The 17,736-nt window shown below is 49.9% G+C and overlaps 1 protein-coding gene across 1 annotated transcript; it reads left to right on the top strand.

The window, feature by feature from the left end:
• Nucleotides 1-503: 503 nt before the first annotated feature.
• On the top strand, nt 504-17,478 carry LOC120913094 (transmembrane protein 47-like). Its single transcript, XM_040322794.1, has 3 exons — nt 504-928; nt 7,331-7,471; nt 17,012-17,478. The coding sequence occupies exons 1-3, from the start codon at nt 718-720 to the stop codon at nt 17,179-17,181; spliced, it is 522 nt and encodes a 173-aa protein (XP_040178728.1). The 5' UTR covers nt 504-717; the 3' UTR covers nt 17,182-17,478.
• Nucleotides 17,479-17,736: the final 258 nt, after the last annotated feature.

Here is a 17,736-nt window from a genome sequence, read left to right on the forward strand (position 1 = left end):
ACAGAAGGGTCTACTTTTACAACAGTTTACACTTTGTAAAAGCAGCCCTAATTTTACACATGCAACTTAATACTTACGGAGAAAAAACGAAGCTGAAAAGCTTCGTGGATCTCCGTAACTGCTAATTTGCATACGCGAGGCGGCATTTCGACGCGAAATGCCCCCAGCGGCGGATGCGGTACTGCATCCTAAGATCCGGCAGTGTAAGTCCCTTACACATGCCGGATCTTCTGCCTAACTATGGAAAACTGATTCTGTGGATCAGTTCCAAAGATAGAAACAGGGATACGACGGCGTATCTCTTTTGAGGATATGGCCCATAATTTGGGTACAGTGTTGTATGACCGCGCAATTGTCATTCAAAATGCGTCAGTGCTGAAAACTGGTCTGGGCACGAAGGGGGTTTAAGTGCCCAGTAATGAAGTGGTTAACTGTTGCTGCACTCCTAACAAAACCGTCCTGCCAGCTGAATCCAGAGAGCTCTGTGCTGAAGCCCACAGAATGTCATGCCTCCCGTTTGCGTTGCACATTGTTTGGTGGTGTTATGCTGTCAGCATCATGTGCCCCTGCGGGATATAACCAGTACAAGGTTTACATGGCATTTTGCAGGGTTACATTGGTAAAGCTAAACAGGGTGCAGACATTGAGAAGTTGGGTGAGATTTTTTGAAGAACATCTTGGTGGAACATTGGAGATCGGGTTATTGGAATACTTAGGATGCCTCCTGAGATTGGAAGTCTACCTCCAGCGATGCCCCCCAGACAGTTCACTTTTGTCGTGCTCCTCTGCGGGTTCCTGGCATTGTCTATGAATGTGGTGGCCCTGGTCAGCCCTTCCTGGGTGACATCCAAGCACTTCTCTCTGTCTCTGTGGGAAATCTGCAGCCAACAAACCAACGCATGGCATTGCAGATCTGCACTGAGCACCGGTGAGTAACATAGGACGTAAAACAACATTGTAATATTTTGTATCCGAAGAAAATCTCGAGATCTTACCATTTTTAATAAGTAAGGGCTCTTTCACACGGAGCGGACCGTTTCTGGGTCTGCTCCGTGTGTCCGCCAAAGCTCAGCGGGGATCCCCGCTCAGCTGTCGGCGGATAGGGCGGTCCCCGCACACAGTGCAGGGACCGCCCTGTCTCTGCTCCGCTGTCCCCTATGGGGAACCTGATGCAGACGGACCGTCTGTCCGTCTGCATCAGTTCCGCTCCGCCGAACGGAAGAAAAATAGGGTTTCTTCCGCTCGGAAAAGCGGATCCCGACTGACGCGGACGCTAGCGGACGCGTTCCCATAGGGATTCATTACAAGTCCGTTAACGGACTTGTAATGAGCGGACGAACGGTCCGCTAGTGTGAAAGGACCCTAACCGATAACGAATATATATATATAAAACAATATATATATATATATATATATATATATACACACACACATAGTATATTTATATTATTCTCATGCCCCGTACACACAAGTGGTTTTCCCGTCGGGAAAAAAAAACCTTGGATGGTTTTCCTGACGGAATTCCTCTCAAGACAAGGTCACACAAAGGTCCGGTAAAACTTTTGGCTGTCATGAATGCAGTGACGTAAAAGACTACAACGATCCGACAAAATTAAGCCGAGCATGCAGGTTTTTTTTCCCGTCGGAAAAGCATACAGACAACCGGTTTTCCCTCTCGGATTTTTTTCCTGACGGGGAAAAAAAAAAAGAGATCCTGCTCTATTTTTTTCCGGCAGTTTTCCCGTCGGAAAAACTGCGATGGAGCATACACACGGCCGGTTTTCCCGACAAAAAGCTCTCATTGCAGTTTTTCCAGTCGGGTGTACGAGGCATAATTATTATTTATTTTTCTAAACTACATGAATGTAAAAGGTATTTTTTTTTATTATAATAAACATGTTATACTTTTCTGCTCTGTGTAATGGTTTTGCATAGAGCAACCCAGATCCTCCTCTTTTAGAGTCACCTGCCAGCGCTACAGGCTCCACCCCCCCCTTCCCCTCCGCACTCGTGGAGGCTCACTTCCAAGCCACGCTGTGTGCATCCATTGGTTCAGTCCCACCCCTGCTCTCTCCTCGCAGGCTGTGATTGACAGCAGCAAGAGCCAATGGCTCCTGCTGCTGCCTCCATATCCAGTGAAGAGAAAACCACTGCTCTTGGGCACCGCGCTGGATCGGGCTTAGTGACCGGGTTTAGTGACAGCAGTGGGAGCCATTGGCCTTCCGCTGCTTTCAATCACAGCCAGTGAGGAGGGAGTGGGAGGTGGGGCTGGGCCATGTTCTATGTGTCTATGGACACAGAGCAGGGCTCAGGAGCGAGCATGCATGAGTGCGTCCATAGCAGGCAGGTTGCTACCGGGAGCCGCTGATCATGCCACGGGCGGCCGTTCCTTCAGAGCGCATGCGCCGATGATGTCATCGGAGGCATATACAGTAAAATATCTGCTTACCTATAGGTTCATACAATCAAGGGAAGTGTACTTCCTCTTTAAAAGCTGACCGCATCTAAGCAGGAGAGCACAGCGTAGTCAGTTCTCTAGCTGTGCTGGGAAATCAGTGTGCTCTCCTCCAATGACCAAACTTGTCCTGACACACCCCCGCTACACAGCCAGTCACTGGCAAGCTCAGTGTGCTGCTGCTTCTCTTCCCCTCAGCTCTTATGCACCTGAGAACAGAGGGAATCTTTGCAAATAACACTAAACTATGCAGTGGAATAACTTCCCCACAGGATGTCTATGACTTAAAAGCCGCCTCAATGCTCTGTCAAATTGGGCAACTATGTGTGAAATGAGGTTTAATGTATATAAATGTAAAGCTAGGCACTTGGGGGCTAAGAATATGCATCATACATACTATAGGGAGTACAACTGGGGGGAGCCGTAGTGGAGAAAGATCTGGGGGTTTTGGCAGGTCATAAGCTCAATAATAACAAGCAATGCCAAGCTGCGGTTTCCAAAGCGAGCAAAGTCCTTTTGTGTATAAGAGAGGTATGGACTCCAGAGACAGAGATATCATTTTGCCCCCCCCCCCCCCCTGTACAAATCATTAGTAAGACCTCATCTGGAATATGCAGTTCAGTTTTGGGCCCCAGTTCTCAAAAAGGATATCGGGGAACTGGAGAAAGTGCAGAGAAGGGCAACCAAACTGATAAGAGGCATGGAGGAGCTCAGCTATGAGGAAAGATTAGAGGAACTGAAGCAGAGGACTTTGCAATATCAGCAATACTGGACCCATGAGTATATCTCTATTACCATGTCATGTTGACTTATATGTTGATCAGCCGCCATCTTTTGTACATTCATTATATTTATATTTTTTATGATGTTTAATACAATTTTATACTTTTAATATATCTACTCTCTATACTTGGTTGATTGCTTTTGTTGTGATTGACCTATCAATCACCAGGGCCAATAAAGTCCCGTCAAAAGGGAAAATGTGTCCACTTGCACCATATAATTGGGATGTGGACCCCACAATACAGTTTGACCCCCACCTCAACATGTCTTCCTCTGAATCAACTGTGGGTATAGGATTGTGTATATGGGATTGTATGATATGATATGATTTGTTATTTATTTTTATGGTTGAACTGGATGGACTTCAGCTGTGGCCAATCACAGCTGATCAACGCGTGAACCAGGAAGTGCTGGTAAACAGCATTTCTCGGTACGCGCTGACAGGGAGAGCCGATCAGCAGCTCTGCCTGTCAGGGGGGGGGGGGCTCTATGCTGATAATCCGTACATTTATTATCAGCACATCCCCATCAGATGTACCAATAAGCTGCCAATCTATGCCCAGCAATGTAAAAACAATAAATTCTGCCAGTGCCCAACACAGTGCCAATCACTGCCCACCACAGTGCCAATCACTGCCCAGCAGTAACACCTGTCAGTACTTATCAGTACCTCATCAATGCTGCCCATCAGTGCCACCTGTCAGTGCCAATCAGTACTACCTATCAGTGCCGCCTGTCAGTACCCATCACAGCCGCATATCAGCACCGCCTATCAGCGCCCATCAATTCTACATATCAGTGCCGCCTCATCAGTGCCCGTCAGTGAAGGGGAAAACTAAATTTTATGACAGAAACTAAAAAAAAAACTTTTTTTATAAAAAATGTGGGTCTTTTTTAGTTTGTTTAGCAAAAAATAAAAACCGCAGAGGTGATCAAATACCACCAAAAGAAATCTCTATTTGTGGGAAGAAAATGATAAAAATTTCGCTTGGGTACAGCGCTGGATGACCGCGCAATTGTCATTCAAAGTGTGAGCGCACTGAAAGCTGAAAATTGTCCTGGGCAGGAAGGGGGGTATAACTGCCTGGTATTGAAGTGGTTAACCCATGGGTCTTCAAACTACGGCCCTCCAGTTCAGGAACTACAATTCCCATCATGCCTAATCATGTCTGCGAACGTCAGTGTGTTACAATGCCTCATGGGATGTGTAGTTCTACAACAGCTGGAGGGCCGTAGTTTGAGGATCCCTGGGTTAACCAATCCTATAGAGGCCGCCTCCGCCCATGTGATCTTTATTTTGGAATATGTTGGCCCAACTTTCCCGAGATGAATTTGTGCACTTTATGGACAGACATTGCTGTTGACCTTTTAATATTTGCTTTGCAAAGCAAACATTATGCATTTTTGTCATATGTTGGATCTCTTGTGATCGCGGATGTACAGGGCTCTCTACATGTTTTGTTGCCAATGATTGGAAATACCTTTCCGCAGGGTCTAATTTATATGAAGGTTTTTGTGTATTTTCAATAATAATGTTTTTTTTTTAATCGTCTATATGTAAGGGGTTCAATTTACATCTTTGTTTTTGATTTTGAAAGAATGCCTCCTTTATGAAGAAATTTGGGCGCGGTTTTGGCACCTACCTGTGTAGAGCAGGACTTGAAAATTTGTTTTGAATAAAAAAAAATTGGGGGGGGTGACAGATTTAATGTGCTTGGGTGCAATGCATACTAGCACATTATGCCTTTACCTTGCAGAGTACATCCATCGGTTTACACCCGCTTAAAGCGGATCTCCACTCTAAAGTGGAGTCCCGCTGATCGGAACCCTCCCCCCCTCCGGTGTCACATTTGACACCTTTCAGGGGGGAGGGGGGTGCAGATACCTGTCTACAGACAGGTATTTGCACCCACTTCCGGCCACACGCTACGGGCAAAGGACGGGTTTTTTCCTTCCTTCCCGTCCGTCCCCCGTTGTATGCTGGGAACACTCGGCTCCCAGCACACAGCGGGAGCCAATCGGCGGGCGCAGCACGACTCGCGCATGCGCCGTAGGGAACCGGGCAGTGAAGCCGGAGCGCTTCACTTCCTGGTTCCCTCACCGAGGATGGAGGGGGGAGCAGCAGGGTGACGAGCGATCGGCTCGTCATCTGCTGCGATCGGCGCTGGACTCCAGGACAGGTAAGTGTCCTTATATTAAAAGTCAGCAGCTGCAGTATTTGTATCTGCTGGCTTTTAATATCATTTTCCCGTGGCACATCCGCTTTAACTGAGACATCCAAGTGTCACCTGTGTGCACTGCTGAATGTAAGGCTGGGTTCACACCATCGCCGCATGCGGCTCCCAGCAAGGGTCCGATGCATCCTGGTTCACCATTCCAGCCCAATATTTTGGCTGAATTTCGACCTGAAACGGACCAAAAGACACACAGGGCTTCGGTGCAAATTCTCAGAGCCGCAGCAGAGATATGTAAACGGGTGTCAGAAACCATGAATCAGACTGAGACAGAAGTACAGTTCAATCACACTTGTTTAATAATAATAATAATAATAAAAAGATAAACAGAGTAAGCGTAGTCAAAATATAGCCAGAGTTCAGGAACCGGATCGAAGAGTCAGCCAAGCCAATTGTCAGCGAGCCAGAGAAGAACATGTAGAACAGCAAGCGGGATCAGGAGAAGGAACGTCAGCCAAGCAAGTCTTCAACAGGAACGCAGGAGATAGTTTCTGTGATGTTGACCAAGGCGAAGGCAGAGAGCAACTGAACTGGAAGGCTTAAGTAGGCAGGACTGACGAGCAGGATCATCAACAGGTGAGTCACTGTGGAGAGATAGGAGCTGGCAATTAGCCGACAGCTGAGTGGCCAGCTCAGAGAAGGAAGGGCTGAGCCCAGCCCTGACAACGGACTCCATAGAGAGCCGGTCAAAATCTCCCTCTATTGCAAATTGGATGCGGGGAACCCGCATCCAATTTGCAATAGTGTGAACCTAACCCCATGCAATGCACATCGCACTGCAATCGTTTCTTTCCCAGCCTTGATGGCCGAGAAAACGGTCAATAGGGACTCGGAAGTGACGTCATACACATCACTTCCGGGTCAGCAAAAAGAAGGGGAGGAGAGCGGACGTGCTCTCCTCTACCTGGTGGCACTAGATATGCTGTTCCCAGGCCTGCAGATAGGCAAGCAAAGCCCAGGATACATAGTGGGGACACACACACGGGGTGTGTGGAACAGCTGATTTGTCCTCGGTGCTCACCATGCAGCCCATGGTGGCATAGGTCCATCCTCCAGCCCCCTACACCCCACACTGCTCAACTGAGATAGGGAGCCACCCACCTTCGCACAAGGCCTTCCCTCGAAATCCAATCTGCCCCCCGGACAGAGGACACACCCAATCAGTTTCATAGCTTGGTCCAGCACACGCCCCTGGCAGATGGAAGGCCCAGCCCTTTTAGGATTGGGACTGCCTCCAAGACCCGTCCGATGAATAGAATTTCATTGCCTGACTCTCAGACTAAGAACCCAGCCTCAGCAATGTCAAAGGAAAAGGTCCATAAGCCACACATCAGGAAGCAGACCTGTGTGCATGAAGTGAGATGAATGGCAGCCTCAGTCCGGACTCCATCCAGGCCATGTCTCCAATGCGCTTCACTCGCCCCTTGGAGCTTAATCATGGGGAACCTTAGCACCAGGCTTGGAGAGTGCAGGGTGGTATCGGCAGTGAATGGGCTGACAAAAGCCCAGGCGCCAGGATGCAAATGTAGGAGTTGTGGATTAAATGAATAGTAATATTACCCTACTACCCCATTGGATGGAATGAATATTGAATTCTTTAAACATTTCCTAGTAAAATGGATGTACAGTACAGAGTGCAGCAGTCTGGGAAATGTAATACATAGTGCAATGTACAGATGTTTATGGTACATGGTGTGAGGTTACATCGGTTAGAACCGGTGGAGCTAAAGATGTGGCACACAATACACACAGTAGATCCAGATTCAACCCAGAATATATCCAAATGTAACTCTTTATATCCACTATTCATTCTTCCTTGTTACAATATTTGGTTTAACAATGTTTTTCTTATTTTTAGACTGGCAAGTGGCTTCTCTCATCCTTGTGTTATTTGCCACGCTCATCTCTGGCCTGTGGTTCATTGTGAGTGTTCTGTGGATCTGCCAAGTGAAGCAGCCTCTGAAGTTCCGCAATCTGTCATTTCTACTCATTATATCAGGTAAAGTACTGAATATGAAAGTTTTTCGTGATAGGAATTCATTTAAGAGAGCGTCACACATCCTACACTGTAAAAATGACACATTTTAGGGCTCATTCACATATGCTTTGTTCTCTAAAGAAAGAGCTGCGCTTAAAATCGCTCTTCAGTGAGCATTTGACAGGCAGCGAGGAGGCGTTGTATCCCCTCCTTACCATCTGCTTTAACCAGGTTCATTGCCTGCAATTGTTCACTTTGAATGGGTTGCCCTCGGGAAACGCTATGCTTGCTGAAAGCGACGCAGCATATGAACACCTTGGCTACTGCCCCTAAGGCTGGGTTAACATATATGCGGGTCCGGTTCTGGTGCAGAGTCTGGTGCGTTTTTTTTTTTAGCGGTTCAGGTGCGAATTTGACACTGAAATAATGCACAGGACCCTTGTTCAACCACTTGCTTACTGGGCACTTTTACCTCTGTTTTGCCCAGGCCAATTTTCAGCACTGTCAAACTTTGAATGACAATTGTGCAGTCATGCTACACTGTACCCAAATGAAATTTGTATAATTTTTTTTCCCCACAAATGGTTTTCTTTTTATATTTTTGCTAAATAGACCAAAAAAGACAGAACATTTTGGGGAAAAAAAAAAAAGTAGTTCATAATTTGTTATAACATTTTGCAAACAGGTAATTTTTCTCCTTCACTGATGTGCGCTGACGAGGCAGGCACTGATGGGCAGCGTTGATAGGCGGCACTGATTGGACTGCACAGATAATCAGGACACTGATAATCTGTGCCCCGATTGTCAGTGCACATATCCCCAACACAAGCCCGTTACGCTGTGAGCGTGAGGAGAGAAAAGCCGATAACTGGCTTGTGTTTACATGCTGTGATCAGCCGTCATTGGCTGACAGCTGATCACATGGTAAAGGGTCACTGTGATTGGCCCTTTACCCCAAAACTGTGACCAGCCGAAGCACTCAGCGATCACAGAGCGTGCCACAGGGCAATCACTGGGGGACTTCCATGGACGCCCTCCCGGCGTTGGAAGCCCGCTCTGCAGCTGTCTTTTGGCTATAGCGCGGGCGGCAATCGGTTAATTTGCACTGTAATCGGCCCGCAAATATATGAACCAGCTCCATTAAAGCCGGCCTGGTTTATGTTATGTGGTTCAAAACGCATCCGATTCCCATATATGTGAACCAAGCCTAAAAAAGGTAGCAGTTTTGGGCGAGGGAGGAGTTGTCAGTAAAAGTGCAGCTCAACCATATGGTTTTAACCACCCCACTGTGAACGAGTCCTTACTGTACTTACTGTGTCAGTTCTGGCCACAAGTGCCTTGTGCTTTCAAAGGGCAGAGCACCGTTTGCATTGTGTGTCCTTGCGGAGACCTGCGTTTTTCTAGTGCAGAAAAAGTAAACATAGGTCCTCCGCACTGGTGGACAAGCCCTTAAAGCAAAAAGGTCTTCACAAAAATGGAAGAAGGGAAGCCAAGACAAGCATTGTTACATCTCCCGTGGGTCGGTCTAAAGGGGTCCCAAATTCAGCTTCTACAATATTGACTAGCATCATAAATAAAAGCTTACTTTACCCTTCCTGACAGACAAATCCTCCTGTTTTCGTGCTCAACATGCACCCACTTTCTCCCAAAGAAAGATCATAATAGGAGATTTTTAGCAGCATAGGCAATGCAGCAATCCAGAAAGCAGTGGGCAGCAACTGATTTAAAGCGGTGGTTCACCCTGCAGAACAACTTTTTAGCATAAAATTAGGCATAGTAGCGCGAGCTACAGTATGCCCGTCTTAATTTTTTTATCCCCGTACTCACTGTGTAATCGTACATAGAAGATTCCGACTGCCCGCGGGGAATGGGCGTTCCTTTCAAGAGGGAGGGTGATTGACGGCCGGCTCTGGCACGTCACGCTCCCCGAAGACAGCCGGAGTAGGTCTCGGCTCTTCACGGCGCCTGCGCACAGACTATGCGCAGGCGCCGTGAAGAGCCAAGCCTATTTCGGCTATTTCCGGAGAAGCGTGACGCGCCAGAGCCGGCCGTCAATCACCTTCCGTCTGGATTGGAACGCCCATTCCCCGTGGGCATTCGGAATCTTCTATGTACGATTACACAGTGAGTACGGGGATAAAAAAATTAAGACAGGCATACTGTAGCTCGCGCTACTATGCCTAATTTTATGCTAGAAAAAAATATATATATATTTTTTTTTATAGGGTGAACCCCCGCTTTTTTTTTTTAACAGAGATGTTTTATTGAGAAAACAAAGCAGGTTTACATTGTCACAGATAAATATAGGTACAGTCAAATACAAAAGAAAAGTTACAGGGCCGCCTCAGGAACTTAGAGCAGGATAAAATTACTAAGTGCAATACCATATCAGGGGGAGAAACATCATATCCCGCACCCAGCCAACCCTCCCCCGAACCCCAAGGGAGAAGACATATATTCATACCAGGATTCATACTCAGCCCCCGCCCCCCCAAGGGCCACCTGAGGGAAAAGAAGTGGGAATAGGATAAAAACAGGCACCCCTCGGAGGGGGGGGGGGGAAAGGGGCAGGGGGGGGAGAGTGCAAAGCAGAGCGGGTGAAATTCACATGTCACTGATCACATAAAACATCACCAAGTATTCAGGTACAGCATATTATTTGGACCAAAACCCAACCTTAACCCCTGGCATCAATCCATCCAGACCACACCTTGTCAAACTTTGCTGGGCACTGTCTACTTTCATAAGTGATCCTGTAAAGTGGTAGAACGTTGTTGATAGACTGGGTCCAAGACTCCACCGTAGGCGGGTCAGCTGCCTTCCATTTAAGAAGGATTTCCCTCCTGGCATAGAAGAGGGAGAAGGTAAGAAACAATTTAGAGTACCTGTCACCCTGCGTCTCCTCCAGGTGGCTCAAAAGGAGAACCAAGGGGTCAATCGGGACCTGCAGCTGAGACACCGAACCCAGGATCCCCGCCACCCGGCCCCAGTAAATCTGAATCTCGGGGCATGCCCACACCATGTGCCAAAACGAGCCCTCCTGAGCCCTGCATCGCGGACAAAGAGGGTCCCTCTGGGGGTAGATGCGGGCCAACCTCTGGGGAGTATAATAAGCCTGATGAAGGAACTTAATTTGTATGAACCTGTCCCTAGCTGCTATAAGTGACGGGATGAACGTGGAAACACATTCCTCCCACTTTTCATCATCCAGGTCAGGTATATCAGCCTTCCACCTTTCGAAAGAGCGAGTCGACCCGGAGTCATATGCAACTGTCAAGTAGAGGTAAAGGGTGGAGAGGGGTCGCCCCATGGTCCGCGAGGTCAAGAGTCTCTCGATCGAGTCCGATTGGAGCGTCAGCGTGTCCGGAAATTGGGCAGTGTACGCATGTCTAAGTTGGCAGTATCTGAATGTCCAATGTGCAGGGATGGAATATTTGTCCCTCAACTCCCGAAAGGTCATAAGAGCGCCGTTGGATACGATATGTTTCAGAGTAGTGATCCCCTTGCTGGCCCAAACCGAAGGGTCAGGAAGGGAGTACAGGTGGGGTAGCAGAGGGTTGCCCCAGAGAGGTAGATGCGGGGAGATATGCGAGGGCCTCGCGTAGATTGCCCTAGCCTCCCTCCAGGCCCTAAGCGTTGTTTTCATCGGGACCGTTACCGAGAGGGCCGCACGACAACCCCTGAATGCAAGGTTGCTCAGGGCGGCATATGAGCCCAGAATGGCGGCCTCCAACGTAACCGCCGGATTCTGTTTGGGTTGGGCAAACCACCACCGAACGGTGACCAGGACAGCCGCCCAATAGTACAGTTGGAAGTTCGGGAGCGATAAGCCACCACCCGAAAGGGGCAAATACAGAGTTTTTTTAGCTATCCTAGGAGCCCTACCCGCCCAGACAAATGTCCCCACCTGACTCTCAAGTTTTTTGAAGAAGGCTCTGCAAAGATGGACCGGGGTGTTCCTAAAGTAATACAAAAATTTGGGCAGAAGCACCATCTTAAGGAGGTTAATTCTGCCCACCGGTGTCAAAGGGAGTGAGCGCCACGCCGCGAAGTTGGCAGTGACCTGTTTCATCAGAGGCTGAAGGTTACGCGTCACAAAGTCCCCCAACTCCACCGTAATCTTTATCCCCAGGTACTTAATTTCCTGAACCCACCTAAGCTGCGACCGGGCGTTAGAGTCAATAGGGGAGGGGTGGAGGGAGAAAAGCTCCGACTTGTCCCAGTTTATACGGACTCCGGAGAAGCCGGCAAAGCGGTCAAACTGGACCAAGGCTTTACCTAGGGAGTCAGCCGAGTCAGCCAAGTATAACAGGGCGTCATCCGCATATAGGGAGATTTTTTCATGGAGAGGACCAACCCGTATTCCCCGTATGCCCTCATCTGCCCTAATGAGGGCCGCCAAGGGCTCTATGGCGAGTGCAAAGAGCCCCGGAGAGAGGGGGCAGCCCTGCCTCGTGCCCCGCTCCAACGGGAAAGGGTCCGAGAGGCAAGCGTTGGTACAGACTCTGGCCCGGGGAGCCTTATAAAGGAGCTGAACCCAGGAGATGAATCTAGGACCAAAGCCAAATTTGGCGAGAACTGCCCACAGGTACCTCCACTCGACCGAGTCGAAAGCCTTCTCGGCGTCGAGGGAGGCCACCAGTGTCTGACCCCTGTCATCCGCCCTGGCTATATGGGAAAAGAGTCTCCTCAAATTGATGTCAGTACCCCTGCCCGGCATGAAACCCGTTTGATCGGGGTGGACCAGGGCCGTGATAACCGTGTTCAACCGAATAGCAAGGACCTTAGCCAGCAGCTTGGCATCAACATTTAATAATGAAATGGGCCTGTAGGAGGGGCACAGGGAGGGATCCTTACCCGGTTTCGGGATAACTACAATCACTGCATCGCCCATGGAGTCGGGGAGGGAACCCAAAAGTTCAGCCGCCACCAGCATCTCCCGCAGCCTAGGAGCTAGTACGTCAGGATATTGTTTATAAAGTTCAACAGGGAGACCGTCAGGCCCAGGAGTCTTACCCGGCTGCATAGTCTTAAGCGCCGTAAGGATTTCGTCCAGGGAGATAGGTCTGTCCAGGGAGTCTCTGTATTTGTTGGTCAGGACAGGGACATCGACTTCGTCAAGGTAAAGGGTCAACTCGTCATCCGCATAGGTCACCTGCGATTCGTAGAGGCGACGATAGTACGTAGCAAAGGTGTGGTTAATTTCCTCCGAGGTGTATAGGAGACCCCCATCCGAACCAGCGATCTGGGGGACAGACATGCCCCCCGAGCGCTCCCTAGAGAGCCAGGCCAGGAGCCTACCCGATCTCTCACCCTGCTCAAATATACGTTGGGATTGGGCTAACAGTTTCTTTTGCGTCAGGGAGGTACGAAGGGACATAACCTCCGTTGTCAGGGATTGGAGCCTAACGTAGTGTTGGGGTTCCCGGGAGCGGACGTAAAGCGCTTCCTGCGCCGCAGCGGCACCTTCAGCCGCAACCAGCGCAGAGCGCCTCTCCCTCCTAACCCGCGCTATGATGGTCTGATACTGACCCCTGGCAAAAGCCTTAAAGGCGTCCCAGACCACATTCAAGGAGGCCGAGGCCGGGTTAGTGGCCCAGAAACCGTCAAGGACCCCTGTAAATTGAGATTCCACATCACGGTCCGAGATCCAAAATCTTGAGAGTCTCCATAGCCTGGCAGGGTTCCCCGCATCACCCAAGCACACCAACAGGGGGGCATGGTCCGAGATTCCCCGGGGAAGTATCCTGACCTCCTTGACCCTAGACAGGACTGACTGACCAGCGAAGGCCAAATCTATGCGGGAGAAGGAAGCGTGCGAGGCAGAGTGACAGGTGTAGGCCCGCTCCTGAGGGTGTTTCCACCTCCAGACGTCAGTCAAGCCATAGGCCTCGGCCCAGGAGAGTAGTCCCGGGGATGAGGGACCCACACCAGCCATCCTGTCCACGCCCGGTTCAGGGGCCATATTGAAATCTCCCAACAAAATCATGTGGTCTGAGGCAAAGTCAGCAAGGATGGCAGTTATCTTGTTCAACAGTACAAGGGAGGCTGGGGGGGGCAGGTAGAGACCGACAATGGACCAAGTCTGGGAATGGATTCTAGCATTGATGACCACATACCTGCCGTCTGGGTCCAGCGCCAGGTCGAGGAGCTTGAAGGGTAGGGATTTATTAACCAGGACACTCACTCCCCTAGCAAAGGTGGAGTATGTGGAGTGATAGTGGCTGGCCACCCACGGCTTTTTAAGAGCCAAGGTTCTACTGCCCACAAGGTGGGTCTCCTGAAGAATGCAAATGTGAGGGGCATGAGATCTAATGAATTGGAACACCAGTGACCTCTTAACCGGAGAATTAAGGCCCCTGGTGTTCCATGACATAATGTTAAGCGCCGTCATTGTAATCAGCGGGAGGGAAATTTGGCGGACCAAAGAAGGGGGGCTCCATGGAATCTGCCGCCAGGACCCGAGACGAGTCAATCACTCTAAATTTAAACTTTAAGCTGTACCATATATAGTCAATAAAACATCTGAACATTAAATAAAACAAAAACCAAAAACAAAATGATGAAATAAAAGGGGCGAATACCCATAATAACATCAGCCCGTGAAGGGCAACAATCCCCCCCCCACCCCGCTCATTCCCCCAAAACTAGGAAGAGCTTCCACTCCCCAAACCCAACTCAGCACGCTGGCTGCAAAAAGGGGGGCAAATGTGCAAGCGGCGAGGCTAAGCCCACCAGTCAATCCAGGGGGTGTCCACTTGAGCACGACGCCCCTCCACTCCCGGCCTCTCGAAGAAGGGTTATCAGGCGAATGGGCAGGAGAACATGAAGGGTAGTAGTTCAAGGAGCAAAAAGACCTCCTCCATGTCCCAGTGCCAGGATGGTGAATTCCAGCCATTGCAGCCCTCCCCCCAAATAAAAGGAGCGGGAAACAAAAACAGAAAGGGGGGGAAAAAGAAAAAAAGAAACTCCCCCCCCCCCGAGGTGAAGGGCACAATCACGCTGCAAATGAGAAGGCTTTTCCAGAGCAGTCTCCTGAGGTAATCAGGGGCACAAATCTTTACGTTACAAAGAAAAAACTAAAAAAAGGAAAAAAAAAAAAAAAAAAAAAAAAAAAAAGGAAAAAAACGTCTCTCGGTGGGATAACCACCCAGCAATCCCCCAAGGATGAACATCCCCACCCCCCAATAAGCCCACAGGTACAGGGGTCCCCAACAGAGAATCCAGGGCAGTGTCAATAGAGGGTGAGGCTGGGGAACGGAAGTCATTCACCCCGAGAAACACAGGGAGGGAAAGACAGGGTCAGAGGGGCACCAGACAGGGGACCTCCAAGGAGGGGGCAAAGGGAACCATAGGGGGGACGCCGGGCACCGGGAACCGGGCCGGGAATCCCATCCGAGAGGAACAAAGTACAAATCCAGGGAGAAGGCAAATACTCACGGGTGCCTCATCAGCCATGCGGAGGTAGGGTGTCAAGCCAGGCAGAGGCCTCCCTCGGGGTGTTGAAAAAACGGAGGGACTCACCATCCTGCACTCGGAGTCTGGCCGGGAAGAGGACACTATACTTGATGTTCCGGGCCCTCATCGCTCCCTTGACCTGGTCGAAGGACTTGCGCTGCCTCTGGGTTTCGACGGAGTAGTCGGGGAATATCATCAGCCTGGTGTTCTCAAAGCGGATCTCCCCCTGCTGCCTGGCCGCGCGGAGGACTTCGTCCCTGTCCCTAAAGTTAAGCAGCCGCAGTATGAATGTCCTCGGGGGGGCTCCCGGGGGTCCCTGCTTAGGGGGGACCCGATGCGCTCTCTCTGCGGTGTAATGGGGGGAGAAGCGCGCGTCCGGAAGGACGGAGCGCAGCAGGTCCTCCACGTAGGCCGTCGGATCCTTGCCCTCGACCCCCTCCGGGAGGCCGATGATGCGGAGATTATTTCTCCGGTTCCTATTCTCGGCGTCCTCCGCCCTGGATTCCAAGGCCTTAACTTTAGTATGGAGGGTGCGGAGGGACGCCGATTGCTCCATAGAGTCATCCTCCAGCAGCCCGATGCGCTGTTCCGTCTCCGTTACCCTGGATCGGAGCTTGTCCATATCCTGCCGGATAAGGCCTACGTCCATCTGTACCTCCTCGATTTTCGTCGTCAGGGTGGACTGGCATGTGGCTATAGCCGCCATCACCTCCGGGAGCCAGGACGGCCGAGGATCCGAGGCGTCCATAGGCGGCTGGGCCGCCATGCGGGAAGAGCGCGTGGCGCGCGGCTCCACGTGGAAGGCCGGAGAAGCGGGCGGTGATATCTCCGGCTGCGGAGGGAATTTGAGCCTCTTGCCTTTTCCGGACTGCGCCCGGGGGGTCCCCCGCCTCATCCAGCTGGTAGCGAGCGGGTGATCAGGCGGCTGCAGGGCTTGGAAGCGGGTAAGTAGCGAGAAGCCGGCGGAGCTCACGGAGGATGCGACCGCTCACGTCGCCATCTTGGACACGCCCCCGAACCCCCGCTTTAATGAGCTACAGGCTTGTAAATCAGCATAAACCACCCCCGATAGCCACCACCCCCACTATATATGTATGTTTAGGGTCTTATTTTATTATGCAAATACTTTCTCAATGATAACAGGAAAATCGGAGCATGCTGCCCACATAAAAGACGAGGATGGAAAGAGTAGTACAGATGACACAGAGAAGGCAACTGTACTAAATGCCTTCCTCTCCTTTTTACGCAGGAAAAGGAGGGGTATACCGACTGCACTATTGGCTAATAAAAAAAAAACGTTGAAGTTGGAGGAGCCCTGACTTATAGGTGGATTCAGAAAGAGTTAGGCCGGCGTATCAGTAGATACGCTGACCTAACTCGGAATCTGCACCGTCCTAAGTTTAAGTGTATTCTCAAACAGAGATACACTTAAACCTATCTAAGATACGACGGCTTGCGCCGTCGTATCTTAGGGTGCAATATTTAGGCTGGCCGCTAGGTGGCGCTTCCATTGCGTTCGGCGTAGAATATGTAAATCACTAGATACGCCTATTCACGAACGTACGTGCGCCCGTCGCAGTAAAGATACGCCGTTTACGTAAGGCATTTTCAGGCGTAAAGTTATTCCATCAAATAGCTGCACTAGTAATGTTAAGTATGGCCGTCGTTCCCGCGTCGAAATTTGAAAATTTTACGTTGTTTGCGTAAGTCGTCCGTGAATAGCGCTGGACGTAATTTACGTCCACGTCGAAACCAATACGTCCTTGCGGCGTACTTTGCCGCAATGCACACTGGGATATGTACACGGACGGCGCATGTGCAAAAAACGTCAATCACGTCAGGTCACCCCCCATTAACATAAAACACGCCCCCTCAGCCTAATTTGAATTAGGCGCGCGTACGCCGGCCCCATTTACGCTATGCCGCCGTAAGTTAGGAGGCAAGTACTTCGTGAATACAGTACTTGCCTATCTAACTTAAGGCGGCGTAGCGTAAATACGATACGCCGCCTTAAAGATGCGGCGGTCTTTATGAATCCAGCTATTAGACTGCATCTGTTGTTACCTTTGATTATGCCTTACTAATCCTATTCTGTCTCTGAAGTTCTCTTGCAGATAAGTGCTCTCCTGCTCTTCTCACTTCTCCTGGCAGCACCATTACTCCCCCGCTCCTCCCAGTTTAGTTGGGGATACGGACTTGGATGGGGATCTTGCATCTTCATGCTTGGAACAGTTGTGATAAGTTGCTTGAGAACTGGCCTTGCCATGGACTGACCCCCATTGCTTCACACGCAACCTTGAAACGAGATGGAAAAACGACAAAATCGCAGGAATCGCTGCCTGAAGACATCTGTAGAAAAAGCTAAAATGTGTGAACACTCAGCAGCTTTATTAAATACAAAATGTCAGATTTATTTATTTTCTTCCAGGAAATAAGGCAGCTCAGATTCAGCGAGTTCTAGGAGATTAACAGCTGTGTGTATTTCATTTAGTGCAGATATGAATTGTGGGCATTTCTAAGGCCCCGTACACACGACCGAGTTTCTCGGCAGAATTCAGCCAGAAACTCGATGGGAGACGTATTCTGCCGAGAAACCCGGCCGTGTGTACACTTTTCCCCGAGGAAACCGACGAGGATCTCGTCGGGGCAAAAAGAGAACATGTTCTCTATTTCCTCGTTAGTCAATGGGAAAAGTTGGCTCGCCGAGATCCTCGGCGGCTTCACAAGGAACTCGACGAGCAAAACGATGTGTTTTGCCCGTTGAGTTTCTCGGACGTGTGTACGGGGCCTCACATGTAAAGAAATGGGAAAGGAAACACTGACTGAAG

This window comes from Rana temporaria, chromosome 9, assembly GCF_905171775.1.
Source record: "Rana temporaria chromosome 9, aRanTem1.1, whole genome shotgun sequence".
In the NCBI taxonomy this organism is placed as follows: domain Eukaryota; kingdom Metazoa; phylum Chordata; class Amphibia; order Anura; family Ranidae; genus Rana; species Rana temporaria.